Genomic DNA, 14,347 nt, shown 5'->3' with positions numbered 1-14,347 from the left:
CTTTAATATGGAACTGACATTTCCCTGAACACCAGCTTGTAGTTTCAGGCTGACTGGTTTTTTTTTTGTTTTTTTTAAAGTCAGCTACTAATACAAGCTCCAGAGAGAATCTCTGAAAACTATAAGCTGGTGGATGTGACTACTCAGACAAGGAAGACTCCTGTCATCCCTTAAAGACTAAATACATTTATTACGGCATGCACTTGCCCACTTCACTAGATGCTCATGCCATTGCCACAATAAATCCATTAGTCTTTAATTTTCCACAGGACTCATTGTCTTTATGTTTTGTATGAGAGTGACATTTTGTAGGCTGAACTTCAAGGATCCTCAGTTTTAAGGATGTCAGTGATGTGAATATGGGTGGATCAAGTCAATACTATGCACACTTGGACTTTGAAACAGTGGCGTAGCGTGGGGGGTTGCAGGGGGGGCCAGCTGCACCGGGCGCAACATCTGGGGGGGGCGTGCTTGCCGCCTCCGGAGTCGCTGAAGAGCCTCGGGTGCAGGCTGTAGCAGAGCCCCATGTCTCGCGGAACCGACAAGCTGTGCACGCGTCCGGGCTGAAGGCATCCGGCAGGCAGCGGCTCTCAGTGCTCGCCGCGGTCCCCGCGCATCAGGGCCGCGAAGGGCGCGCCAGGCAGCCCCTCCTCACAGCCCCTGCTGCTGCAGCTGCTGGGCCATGTTGCATTTTCCTCGCCTCTCTGCCCTCCTCCTCCGGGCAAGTGGCGTCGTTTGGGCGGCAGCGTCAGCGGCAACTCGCCTCAGATCACCTGACACGGACCCGCCGCCGCCACCGTGGCTACCTTACTGTAAATACCCCAGCCCAGGCAGCAGCAAGAAGAAGCTGGCAGCGGCGGCAGGTTAGGGGCGCAAATTACTTGCCTTGCCCCGGGTTAGGGGGCGCAAATTACTTGCCTTGCCCCAGGTGCTGACAACCCACGCTACGCCGTTGCTTTGAAAAGCAGGTCAAATTTCTCCAGGAAACACTCACACAAATTAAATCCCCTACCTAGCATTAACATAAACACTCTTATGTGCTGTGTAATTAGTCGGTAATGCAGGGCATATATAAATGACCAACTTCCTTTAGAGGGAGAGGCATGCAGTACTACTTTACAGATGAATCATCTTGGCCCTCTTGGTTTTACCATAATCATCAGTGGCTGGGAAAAGGGCATTAACAGTGGAGTAGCAGTATTTTCAGAGTTCAGATTAGACTAGGCAAGTAAGCAGTTTGATAAGGCACTGAAGAATTGCATAATTATTCCATAGCTTCTAGAGAGTAGGCAACGTACTGTTTATGTAACCAGGGCTAGTCCCCCATCAGCGTCACAGTGCAAATGGTCCTTGAACACACTTCAGCCACCATCAAGACAAAACAAAACCTTAGAGTATTACAAAAGAGTGGGGAAAATGTCATAGTACCTTCCCTCTACATGTCAGCTATCAAAAGTAGCCAGTCAAGAGCTCCACCTACTCTTCAGAATATTTAGCTGACAGCTTTTGTCTTCAATCTGTGAACTAGGCTTTCAGTTTATATTCTTTTGAAGGTTGGGTCTTGTTTGTGCGCAGTGATTTGATTAACCAATTTCCTTTTTTCTTTTTGTAATGCAGATTAAAGGCAAGACAGTGAAGATCTGGCCTAAAACCCAGGACTGGCTGAAGGGCCTTCAGGAGGAAATCACTAGGAAACGAGACAGCATCGCCCCCATGTCACCCACAGCAAACTCCTGGCTACTGGAGGAAAATTTTGATTTTACAAGTTTAGATTATGAATCAGAAGGTTTGTGGCGTGGACTGTAGCTAGATGTGTGAGCCCTCAGTTTCTCTGCAAGTCTCTCTGTGTGCTCTTGATTGGTATCTTTGGAATCAGGAAAGTGAGCAGTGATTCACTCCTGCAACACTTATTTGCTAACCTTCCTCTTCATTGTACTTCCTATAGTGAGACTTGCTGCCAGAGACAGCTGCAGAAAAAGAAATGGGCATTTAGCAGAAGGATTTCCCTATTTCTTCTTCTTGTTGTTGTTGCTTCTGCTGCTTCTCTTGTTGCATTGGAAAGTGTTTTGGAAGAGAAGTGTTTTGGAAGAGCTTTGTTAAGCGATATGATGGGGCTACATTCAGGAGAGGGATTCAAAAGCCCTGATTGATGTGCAAAGGTTCCCCTCACAGCCCTCTGATCCTTTCTATAGGAAAATGACACTACACCTCACTTTTAAACATTCCTGCTTCCTTTTTATACAAATTGCAACTCGAGTAAGAACCAAGAACAGATAGTCCAGTTTCCCACCAATATTACCATTGCTATATCTTCTGATTTAGGTGATATCCTTGATGATGATGATGATTTGGATGACATGCCGCCACATTTACCTCTAACGACAGAAGTGGCATTAGCAGTGGACGATTTGGTGGATGGGCCTGAATGTTTGATGGTGGCATCCACGGTACATGCAAACAAACCTCACCATGCTGGAAGAAAGCTGCATCTGTATAAAGGTAACATCTTTATAGGATAGTAGCTGACTAGACAACTGGTGCGTTCAAAGCACAGTGATTGGGCTTTTGAAACTGGCTTCCATGAACAAGTTACACTGTGGGTGTGGCTTGCTGACCAAGTTAAAATTGTCATTGTTCCCAGAGAAAAAATGGTTCCTTGTCAAGTCTCATTATCTGAGTCAAGCCCAATCGTGTGTGTGTGTGTGTGTGTGTGTGTGTGTGTGCGCATGCATTTTGTTTATTGACTTTTTACAAGCTTTGAACTGAAACTGGTTGAACAAAGTATTTTTCATCCACGGCTATATAATGCAGCACACAGAAAAAAGCAATGTTTTTGTTATTAGTATAAAACAAACCAATAATAAAATGAAGGAGCTAAATTTATATAACACAGACACATACTTCCATGCAAAATATAAGTACGGGTTTATTTCTTTCAATATGTCCTTCATATAGAAAGGTATATTCAGTCGCCTTTTGTCACTTGATCTCAATCTATATTGAATCCCTTGTTTGGTATTTGGGTTCCCATGACCGCAAGCTGGAGTCACCTGATCGGTTTCCCTCTGCTTTTCATCACATTATCCCAGCCTCCATTGCACATGGTGTGGGACCTGCAAGGGCATTTGTACACCATATGTATGTTGTGTGCCTTTTAGATATGCACTGAGTATACATCTGGTCCTTTTTAGAAAGCTCTGTCTCACTGTCCCTTGAGAGCAAACCATGTGACCCAAACTCCATGCCACTGAAAGCAAATAAATTTCAGAAACCTCTGCCCAGTGCTTAAAAGAGAACGCCACTTCATTTGCTAGCCAGACTTCCCTGCAACTCATTCCCCCCAAAATGAGAGGGAGAAACGGCTCAAGCAGTTGATGAAGCTTGATACATTGCCGCTTGACAGAAGAGGGTGGTTGAATTTTGAGTCACTGAACACTTGGGAAGTTTCTCCTGGTTCATTTCTCAGCTTGCCTTCTTTGATGGGTAAACATTTGTTTTTTGATATCATGGCTTTTTTCCTTGCATTGGTCTGTTTTCTATTTTTTAATGATTTTGACACGGTCCCTAGATGATGCTGACCTGATCGAACCGAAACAAGAGCTGGACGGAGGTGGGGAGTTTCACCATCGTTCCCCGAGCAGGTCTCTTTCTGTCCCAGGCAGGCCTCGGCAACCTCAGCCACCACAGCGACCTCCTCCTCCAGGTGGGGGGCTCCATTTTCTCCCTCTGTGCGGAAAACAGTGTTTGGATTGCTGGCTCCTCTAAGCCACAGCATAGCCAGAACACTGAAAGGAGTGTGCTGAAGCCCGTGAGATTTATTGCCTGCGGGCATTTCATTAAAAAATACTGCGAGGCAGAAGACAACATACAAAATTACAATAAGACCCAAAACATAAATGAAAACTGGCTGGGAAAAAGAAATGCATGTTTCAAAGGCCTATCTGGATAAGAGTTTTCAGGAAATGTAGGCAGGGATGATTCCTGTCAGAGAATTCCATAGGGTGGGACCGGCCACATGAAAGGCTCAGTCCCTGGTAAATGCCAGCTGGACCTCAGGGCATTGGGGAACCACCATCAGATGATTTCCATGATCAAGGAAGAGCATAAGCATTCAGATGGTCCTTGAGGTACTTTGGGCCCAGGTTGTTTATAGGTTTGTGAATTAGCATAGAACTTTCAACCTGGCCCAGTAGCAAACTTGGCCCAGTTTACATAAGACTGAGTCATTGGCTGTATAAATCCTTGCAGTTTTAGTCTGACAAAAGCAGCAATCACACTCATTTGGGAGCATGACCCATGAAACTCTGCAGAATGTTTGAGTAAATGTGCATGGGTGTTAACTGTCTGATATTTGATGTCACGTTCTGCCTTTGCATGCCATTCTTTCTTTCTTTTAACTCCCTAAGCTCTGATAGAAAAGGGTGACTTTTGAATGGAAAGATCCTACCAAATGCTTTGTAATATGTACTGTCCAAGTGGGTGAAACTCAGTTAAAAGGAAAAGACAATTGTAACAGTTTTCAAAGGGGTCATGGTTTCAGAGCTGTTGCTGCAACATGATATATTACTAATACCCAACTCATCTGACTGGGTTGCCCCAGCCACTCTGGGCAACTTCATAAATATAAAAACACAGTGAAACATCAAATATTAAAAATACAGGGCTTCAGATGTCTTCCAGCACCTTTTTTTCTAGAAAAATAGCACTGCTTGTAACTGTTTTCTCTCTTTGTCATCTGATGGGAAGGCGTTCCACCGGGCAGTGGAATTGCAGCAACTTAATGGATAACTAATTTATGATGGCTTAATACATTTATTAACCTTTAAGGTGCCACAAGTTTCTTCATTCATGACTGCAAAGGTGCAGGTTTTTTACTTAATGCACACAGCTGAACTGTGTCTACTAATGCAAGCACAGTAAGGAGACAGATTGTTGAGCAAAACCGCAGGACACCATTTCACATGTGAAAGATGCATCTGTGTGCTTCTTCCACAGCTGTCACTCCACAGGTTAAGCTGAGAGGAGCAGGGTTAGCAGCAGGAGCAGAGCAATCTGGTGACTTAGCAGTAGTACCTGCTGCTGTGGGGGAATCTGCATATGCCACTCTATGCAAGAACCCCAAGTACAGATGCAGCCCAGCCTATCTTGGAGCATTAACCACTGGAGCAAACAAGGGCTGTATCCGGTGAGCAGAAGGGGCTTCTGCAGTGGGACTTCCACCACTGTCTTCCTCCCCCTGCATCCTGGAACTGGTTATGAGGGTGTGCTCGGGGAAGAAAAGATGGCGAAGTCTGCTTACACAATGCTAGATTCCACCTAAAATGATTTATTAGCTTAGGGCAGAATTCTGCCCTCTGACCTGTTACATGTTGCATGCTCCAAGGACCAGAATTGTTTAAATCAATGGCTGAACTGTAGTGCTTTCACTGTTACTTTTTTTTTTTTTAACACACGCACATGCAAAATGTCAGAAATCAATGCATGTGTCTCTCCTCCAGCTGGAGTATCTGTTAAAAAATCCACATCAGATGGGTTCATCTCTTCAGGAGGCCACTCTCTGTGTTCCATCCTGCAGACTGCAAAGCTTCTTCCAGGGGCACCTCAGCAACCAGTGAGTAGTTCAGCACAATTGTTTGAGTCATTTGGTGGAGGGCAAGAGGTGAGACGAAAAAGAAAACAGTGTATTTACAATTACGCATATCCTGCCTTTCTGGATAGAAATCCATCCAAGGCAGCATATACAACATATGTTGAAATTGTTTGTGATGTTTAAAAAAATATTAAAAAGTCATCAGACACATCAGATGTGTAAAGTACCCAGTGTATTATTTATTTTTTTGCATTGTGCTTGAAATCTCCAATGTCATCTATGAGATGCTGAAGTTTCATAGCAACCATTATCTGTGGGATGAAGATGTTAAAAGGGCAGCCAGAAAAAACACTCATGCATGGACGTATGCATCTAGAAAGAGTCATTTCAGGAGCATCTCACACACCATGACCTTGCCAATATATGACAGCAAAGTCCATCCTTTGTTCATCCTTTGCCAATTTGGTAAAGTAAAGAAACAACATGTTTGTATAGGACCTTTCCTAGAAATATTACAGTTCTGGGGTTAGGGTGCCCCAGCAGTGAAGCCCCTAGATCAGGGATGGGGAACCTGTGGCCTGTCAGATACTGTCAGACTACAACTCCCATCATCCCTTGCCATTGGCCAGGCTGGTTGAGGCTGATGAGATCTGGAACTCAACAACTTTTGGAGGGCACCAGGTTCCCCATACCTGCCCAAGGCCTAATCAGCACACCAAGTGGTGGCAGCTCCTTAAACAGGAGCTATTGGAAGACCTAAGGGCATAGTGGAATGGGAGAGTCAGATGAAGCATATATAAGTATTCCTTCTTGTGAGAGGGATTTATTCACATTAATTCACGGCTGGTAGACAAAAACTAACCACTCTGAAAATGTTAAGGCTACTTCCCTGTTTATACTCTGCTTTAGAAAGTGGCATATGCATGATTTTCTTCTGGGCTCACTCCGTCTGTTATTTGTTTTCCTTTAAATTTTTGTAAGCCAAAATCACGGACTGGAATTAGCAAGCCATATAATGTCAAGCAGATCAAAACCACCACCCCTCAGGAAGCAGAGGAAGCGATTAGATGCCTGATGCAAGCAAAAGGAGGTAACATGAACAAATTTCAGTTAAGAACATTGATAATATCTGTTTCTATGTTATCTTTTCAGAGCTACATAAGCATGCCTAAGAAACATTTCTTTTGGGCGCCATCTTAAAATGTTAATCACTGCTGTTCTCATTTCCTGTAGTGAAACCTGAGGAGCTGTCAGTTTGGATTAAAATACTGCTTGTATTTTTGTTTCAACTTGAATATACTGCTCCATTTTCAAACTGATCTGTTGATGTGAATAAGACTATTTGGGCAAATAAAACTTTTGAATTTACCTGGCATGTAGGATAAGTAGATTTCTACAATTCTGTATTTCAGTAACTCCAGAGGAAGCCTTGGCACCCATTTCAGGAAGGAACCAAACTGTCACTAAATCTGAAAGCTTCCCTGGTGTTGCAAAGTCTGCACAACTTAACAGCCTGCAACCACCCCCAGTGCTCGTACCTCAGCGTCCAGCACCAAAAGTTCCCTCTGCTAAGAAACCAGCACCCATGCAGAGGATGGGAGGGAAGCCAGGATGTGTAAGTCTCCATTAGATGCTTCTATAGGGTTCAGTCAATATTCAGAGGGCAAATTTGGGGGTTGCACATGCAGTTGGTAGAAGTTTGCAATTGAACTTGTCATTGGGCCGAGTTAATAGGTATGTGGCCTTCAAAAGTCCCTTCATCTCCAAAAACTGTGCCCCCAGAGTACCATCAAGGAGAAAGAAGACTGCTATCTTTGGGTTACATAGGGAGTGAGATGAATAGCCAGGACACACTCTTGCTCAATCCCAGCTACATTATGACCTTGGATTTCTCCATTGGTTTTTTATGGGAAGTTCTCACTTCTGTTCTGGGGACATGAAAAACAGCTTTTCTGTGTGAACCAGGAAATCACCTAGACAGACACTGAGAGGGTTCCTCTGCCCATTTTGTATTTATATATCCATTTCTCTTGGAAAAGGAGAAAAAGGGGAGAATAAGTAAATGCCAATAGAGACAAATAGATGGTCCTGTCTACTTTCCACTCTCCTGCTTACTCCTTTTGCTCTCTGGCCTTCTCTTTCAGCTGGCCTCTCTCTTGCCCACTGGTGGAGGAAAGGGGGTGCAGTTCGCCCTGGGTGTCATCCCTGAGGGGGGGGTGACATTGCCACCCCACCCTCGCTGGGACGCTCACCCTGCCCCCAGGTGCTGGAGCAGCTAGCTCCGCCTCTGCTCTTGCCCCCTCTCCTTTGCACTTCCGCACCACCACAGCAGCAGGGGAGGGGCAAAAAAAAGCAGTATTTTAAACAGCTTGAATGCCATTTTTGGATGAAGGGTGGGTTACACATTGTTAAAATAAATTAAGTAAATTAGAGTCAATGTTGCTGGTCAGCTTCTAACTCCTTGTGTTCAGCTATTCCACAGCCAACTGAGCTGTGTTCTGTCCCTCCACCGCAGCCCATTTATCTTTTCCAACTATATACTAAGCATGCAGTGTCCTCACTAGTCTGTTTTTAAGGGGGTGAGAGATTTCCCCTTCAGATTTTTTTTAAAAAAAGATTTTTGTACTTCTGCAAACTTGAGAGTTCACCTGAGCATGCAGGCACCTCCTCTTCCTTGATGGCCATATTTTGGCTTCAAAGCTTGTTAGCACTCTGAGACAGAGTTCATAATTAGCAGGAGGAATGAGAGCCATGGAAAGGACGTAATTCTTTCTCTGGAATGTTGAAGCTTTTAAGCACATTTTTAAATGGATATATTAAGATTTTAGAATGCTGCATGTACAGAATTAGAGAAGGCCATCTTACCTCTGTCAAGAATACATCAGCTTTGCTTTGGGGGTGGGTATGTGCGATTGTCTCTCTTTTTAATCACTATGGGGCTGGTTGAATAGCAACTGATTGACATTATGACATCCTTTTCTTAGCCTCCTTCTCCAGAAGAGCAGTTTGAGCACTTCTCCTTTGCGCTGCCAGAGTCTTGCCTTGAGGCTAGAGCCATTGCTACAAGTCCTACCAGAGCAGCCCCTGTTCCTAAGCCAAGAACAGTCCCCCCAGGCAAAATCCTTGAGAGGAGAAGGAGCAGCGATGCTTTGCGTCTTCTAGAGGAGAGCTCTTGTCTTCCTTCTCAGAATTCTACCCATGCTCCAAGAGTTCCACCGAGGAGAAAGAAATCTGCCCCTCCCGATTTTCATCTGCAAGTACTCCAGAGCAGTGACAGCCTGTTTCTCAAGGGGTTAACATTTAATTCCAATAATAACAACAATCCGTCTCACACTCAGTCTGATTCCATCCCACTTTCTCCAAGTGAGCCCTTTCTACCTGCAGCAGCAGGAGCCATGACCAGCCCAATAGACGACTCTTCGAGGTTCATGACTTCAGAGTTAATTAGCGGCCTGCAGGTTCTTCCGCCCATGTGCCTCCAGCAGCAACACCAGCAGCTTTCAGACGACGACTTTCTTAGAGGGAGCACCAGTCTTTTAGACCTGGAGACTGACTTCATTGCTTATCAGTCAATCCCTCAACCGCTGCCGATCAGCCCAACACACGCTCCAAAAGATGTGAAACTCCCCAGTGCAAGTGATTTCAGCCACTGGGTTACATTTGGTGAGGAGGGCAACAGCGGCACCATCTCTGAAAGTCCTAGTGTACTGGTTGCGTCCAAGCCGAACCAAAATGCCTGTGTGGACCCCAACACCAGTTTAAAACTATGAGCGTGGATCGTCCCCCCCTTTTGCTTTTTCTACAACAAACAAATCATAACAGGACAGGATTTTTGCTGAAACAATTTGCTTTATTCTCAGAGCCTTTGGTACAGGAAGGACTGAGTTAAATGACTCGTTATGGTACTTCACACTCCACGCCGCCTCCAATGAATTCTGATTTAATTTGTATGGTAAGTGGCAACTTTCTCTTCCATGTGCATGCTATAATGCCTTTTGGTACAATTGCTTCTCATTTGCACTTTGCTTGCTTTCTGTACTTCATACCAAGGCTGTCTGTCCCATAGTACTCGCTTGCTGTGAAAAGGATAGCATGGAGGTTTCTGCATTATGTCTAAAGAGGCATTTTGTGTCTGTTTGGGCACACAGCGGTAGTTGCTTTGAAAAGCTGAACACACTTCCTAGGAGAGGACCTAGTGAACTGGGTAGGACATAATTCCGGATAAACATGCTGAAGATCTCACAGTATGTTTGCCTCTGCATCTTCCCTTTCATGCTTGTTAACATCTGCAGAGTCTGGGAAGCTTAAACCAAATGAGCTCAAGCCAGTAAGCGCTCTGTTGTTTTTTTTCCACCAAGGCCTGAAAGGGAGGAAATTACCTGCAGATTGTGCCTAATGACAACAGAATAATGTGGAGATGGTCAACCAAGGCTGCTGTAGCTGTAGTGCTGCTGGTAGTACCAAGGACTGCCATGTAGGAGTCCCAAGCGATAAAGCAGCTAATAAATAGAAAATGGTATCTCAGAGAAAACTAAAGCTATGGTTATATGAAAGCACTAGAATGTATAACTCTGAGCAATGTGGTTGCAGTCTCATCTCTGGCTTGGGTAGAGGCTGGGAAGCCAATCACACGTGCCTCTCATAGTACAGGGGTGGGGACCTTGTGCTTGAACGCCAGTAGTGAGAATTGTAGTCCAACAACTGGAGGGTCACAGGCTCCCCATTCCTGTCCTAGTGTATCACCCTGTTGACAGGACCCATGTCCTCTTTGGCTCACAGTGATCAGGAAGGCCATATATTGCCTAGGGCAGTCTCCCCCAGCCTGAAGCCCTCTAGATGTTTTAGATTACAACTTCCATCAGCTCCAGCTGGCAGGAGCTGGTGTCCAAAACCTCTGGAGAGCACCAGGTTGGTGAAGGCTGGACAAGGGTAAGACGAGTCTAAATGTGCATATGTAGAAATATCAATGGTACACATGAGAGAGACTTCTGTACTCAAGGTTCCCCCAGCTCTCACCCTTTGGAGCTACAGTCCTGAGAGTGAAAGTTACCTTGGCATAATACAGCCTCAAGGAAACTATTGTAGAGAACAGACAGATAATGTAGTGTGAGCATAAAAGGCAGAGGATAATTTTATCGATAATTGTTAAATAATATGGGAACATGTGCAACAGAGTTATAGAATCAGGTGATTGTTTAAGACTGGTAATTTATTAGTGACTTGATGGAGTGGCATACTTCATGATTTTAATTTGTTTTGAAATAGTAAAGATCAGAAGAGGGGGGAACTATAAAGTATTTGACTATCCTTTTTTGTATCGAGGCTGTAAATAATATCATTAAATTTCTTTTTTATGAAACTGAACTTGGCTTATTTTGTTTTTGTATTATATTGTCCTCAAAACTGAAAGGCCAGATGTTTCATTTGATGATTCAATGAATTAGAGCCCAGAAAGATAAAAGGAGGAGGGAATCAGATACACAATAATGACTAAACATTGATTATTTAATCAATGTTTATACTGCTGAATAAAAATACAACATTTAATAATGTTTCCAAGAAGCTAGGGAAAAGATAAGATTAAAAACAAAACTCATCTGTACATTACAAAACTGAGCAGTGGTCAAAAATATGAGTCCAAGAAAGCTGGGGCAAACTTATAAATGTTAAAGAGGCATATATTAGTCATTAATGTATTCATGAAATACCCAAGGGAGAGCATTCCAATGGGGTGGGTGCTATCACTCAAAAGGCCTGCTTTCACATTGTCACCAAGTCACACTTTATTAGTCATGGAACAACCAGCAGGTTCTCCTCAGATGATCTTAACAATTGGCCCCAAGTTGCTTAGAGACCCAAAAACCATGACCTTTGCTTGCGAGCTAATAGGCTGCTTAGAAAGATCTGCACTGGCTGCCTAAGGACTGCATTTTGCACAAGCTGCAGCCTCTGAACCAGGTGCAAGTATGGCCCCACATACAGTGCATTGCAGTAGTAACTGTGAGATTAGTAATCAATAGACCACTGTAACAAGGCCATCCTTGTACTGAAATCGCTGCCCCAACCAAAGTTGGCCATGGGTGCTCTAAGGCAGCAAGGTCAGGTGGGCCTCTAGTGACACTGATGGATCTAGGCACATGCCCCGCCCCCAAACTACACACCTCCTCCTTCTGCAGAATTGCAATCCCATCCAGAACTGGTACACAACCCAATTCCTAGACCTTGGAACCACCTATCCATGGAGTCTCCGTTTTGTCAGGATTCAGCTGCAATAGCCCTCATCCAGTCCACAATTGCCTCCAGACATGCATTGCCTCTGCTAATTTACAGAACAATGGAGCTGGTGACACCTTGTCCAAGATCTCCTAATGATTTTAACAGCCTGCAGATGAATTTTGAGAGGGCCTGAGGTACAGTCACCCAATACTACTATTTGGAAAAGCCTGGTTTGGGTTGTAAACATCATAAACCAGTGCCCCCAACTCACAGAGATGGCCCAGGAGGATAACCTGACCTACCATATCAAAGCAGAATCAACAGAGTCCTACTCCTCATCCCACCTGAAAAACATAATCTATCAGCACAACCAAGGCAAATTCTCTCACCAAATGAGGCGTGGACCCAAAGTGGGTTTGCTACTCAGTATAGACAGAAACTGGCAACTGCTAGAGATCTCACTGCTTAGTGTGCACTTCACTTCAGCATAAAGTAACGGAGGTCCTTGGTGAATTGGACCTATGAGTCTTCTGCAACTTTTCATCACCAACAGTGGTCAGCCAGCTGACTCTGGGAAGCTCACAAGTAGGCCATGAAGGTAAAAGTATATTTTATAATAAGAAACAACATTGATGGGCTTAAAAGTTGTCTTGTGCTTAAGCACTCCATTTCACCAAAAGGGATCACTAGTATTCTCAAAGCACTGGGCAGTTAAGCAGCCACGCACACAGCCTACTTCTGCACAGGTACATTTCTGGATCAGGACTTAGAACAGAAATGCTACTGCAGTGGTGGGAAAGATCCTGCTCATGGACCCAATTAGACTTGCCAGGTGATGCCATTTGGTTCAAAAGTCACCCCACTTGCCTGATGTCATGTGTGATGCCCACTTGCCACATATGGCTCACAGCAGGCAGGGGAGACGAGGATCCAGCCCACTAGCCAGCTCCAGTTCCCAATTCCTTTTCTACTTTCCACCTATCCTTTTCATTCTCAACACTTAGCAAAAGGTAGGATTTCAAGAGGCTATTTTGAGTGTCCCACACAAATGAAAGGTGGGTAGGGACAAATGACAATCTTCAGCTTAACTCCTGCGGAACGTGTTATGAAACCCCTCACCCTTCCTCTTTAATGAAGAAATTAAAAAGTTATTACTGGATATTTATGGCGACATTCCAACATAAAACATGAATGCCTATTTTAAAAAGGAGCATGGTTTATAAGTTAGTGCCAATATTCTCTGCAACAAAGATAATTTAACAGCTTTGTGGCAGCTCATTTGCATGATAATAAAAGCATTAGAAGGAAAACCAATTTAAGTCGATTTATAAATTGCAAATAAAAGTTATTTTTATTACACTGCTTGAAGAAGTGAAGTATCTGGCCTTTGGCACTATATCCTATAACTGGCTCACTGGTGAGCTATCTCATTAAAACTTAGATCTTGCCAGTAGCGTCCTCTGTGCAATCAATTGCAGTTCACGCTGCTCAGTCTGAACAAATACAAATAAAAAAAAAGTATTGGTATGATAATAAAAAAGCTGTCAAGTGGCTTGACTGTTTTTAAAATGTTTTTTGATGGGAAATCAGAACTTTGATTTCTAGACTAAAAATTGTGCTTAAGGATACAACTCTAGAAATATGTACAGAGAACTGTGTCTAAATAAATCCACATACATTCTCACATCTGATAAGAGACAAAATATTTCAATAATTCATGGCATAGGAGAGGAAGACTGAATTTCGGTTTTATTACCCATTATACAGTTTAGGACAAGGTCACATGTTTATTTGTCCACTCATCACCTGCGTCATGTCAAAGTGAAGTATCATAAACAAATCACAAGTCAGTTAGACACAATACTTTCTACAAATTTGGTGTAAAAGGTGTTTCACATGACAGTTTTCACAGCTTATCAGCCATCAAGCATTAAGCAACCATGTGATGAAAGATTAAATGATGTACATACACATGTGAGCTAGGCCTTAGTTTTAACATTTTATCAAGACTGCAAAACAGAGTAGGAAGAGAGCATGGCAAGTTATTGCCCCTTACCTCTCCAAGTTTCTTCAGCCACTCATCTTTCAAAAAGGATGACACAGAACAGCGCTCCCTTCCTGCCCTGCAGAGCACATGGAAAGAGAACACTCGATCCCACATAACAAGATGTGAGCTGAAAGGTTAAGCTTACTGGTACCACAGCACTAAGACTGGAGATAAGCCTCTACTGATGCTTTTTACTATTAAGTAACAAGAAGAGGCTCGTCTCCCATCTTAGTGCTGTCATGTGAGGAAATCCCTTATCTCTGATCTGAGAACTTAATGCTAATAGAGATAGGTGCAGAAATCTGTCATATGACTGATGGGTGGCTATGGATTGCCCCATATGGTCTCACAGGCTAAATTCAGAAGCCTGATGGGTTCAATTAGGCCCATGGGGCAGAGGGTCCTCACTGCTAGCTTAACCAAAGCCTGAAGGGTAAGGGAATGGAGAACAGATCCCCCCCCCCCGAGATCTGTAAGCTACTGGCTCATGTGAC

General features: G+C 43.8%; 2 protein-coding genes across 4 annotated transcripts in view; one reads left to right on the top strand and one right to left on the bottom strand.

Annotated features, from left to right (window-relative positions):
* SYNJ2 (synaptojanin 2) overlaps window positions 1–10,954 on the top strand; it is a 56,135-nt gene extending 45,181 nt beyond the window's left edge. For all 3 annotated transcript variants that reach the window (XM_079971861.1, XM_079971860.1, XM_079971862.1), the window contains exons 21-27: window positions 1,618–1,786; window positions 2,323–2,499; window positions 3,569–3,703; window positions 5,499–5,611; window positions 6,572–6,680; window positions 7,003–7,205; window positions 8,575–10,954. In XM_079971861.1, coding sequence (XP_079827987.1) covers window positions 1,618–1,786; window positions 2,323–2,499; window positions 3,569–3,703; window positions 5,499–5,611; window positions 6,572–6,680; window positions 7,003–7,205; window positions 8,575–9,360 — 1,692 coding nt within the window. In that variant the 3' untranslated portion in view covers window positions 9,361–10,954. The remainder of the gene's footprint in view (window positions 1–1,617; window positions 1,787–2,322; window positions 2,500–3,568; window positions 3,704–5,498; window positions 5,612–6,571; window positions 6,681–7,002; window positions 7,206–8,574) is intronic.
* Window positions 9,420–14,347, bottom strand: part of SERAC1 (serine active site containing 1) — a 31,530-nt gene continuing 26,602 nt past the window's right edge. Inside the window, exon 18 of the transcript XR_013837663.1 lies at window positions 9,420–13,929. The gene's annotated coding sequence lies outside the window, so the exon portion shown is untranslated. The remainder of the gene's footprint in view (window positions 13,930–14,347) is intronic.

Source organism: Podarcis cretensis, assembly GCF_951804945.1.
Source record: "Podarcis cretensis genome assembly, chromosome: 3".
In the NCBI taxonomy this organism is placed as follows: domain Eukaryota; kingdom Metazoa; phylum Chordata; class Lepidosauria; order Squamata; family Lacertidae; genus Podarcis; species Podarcis cretensis.
Note: the sequence above shows the minus strand (reverse complement) of the source record. Positions and strands in the feature narration are given on the sequence as shown.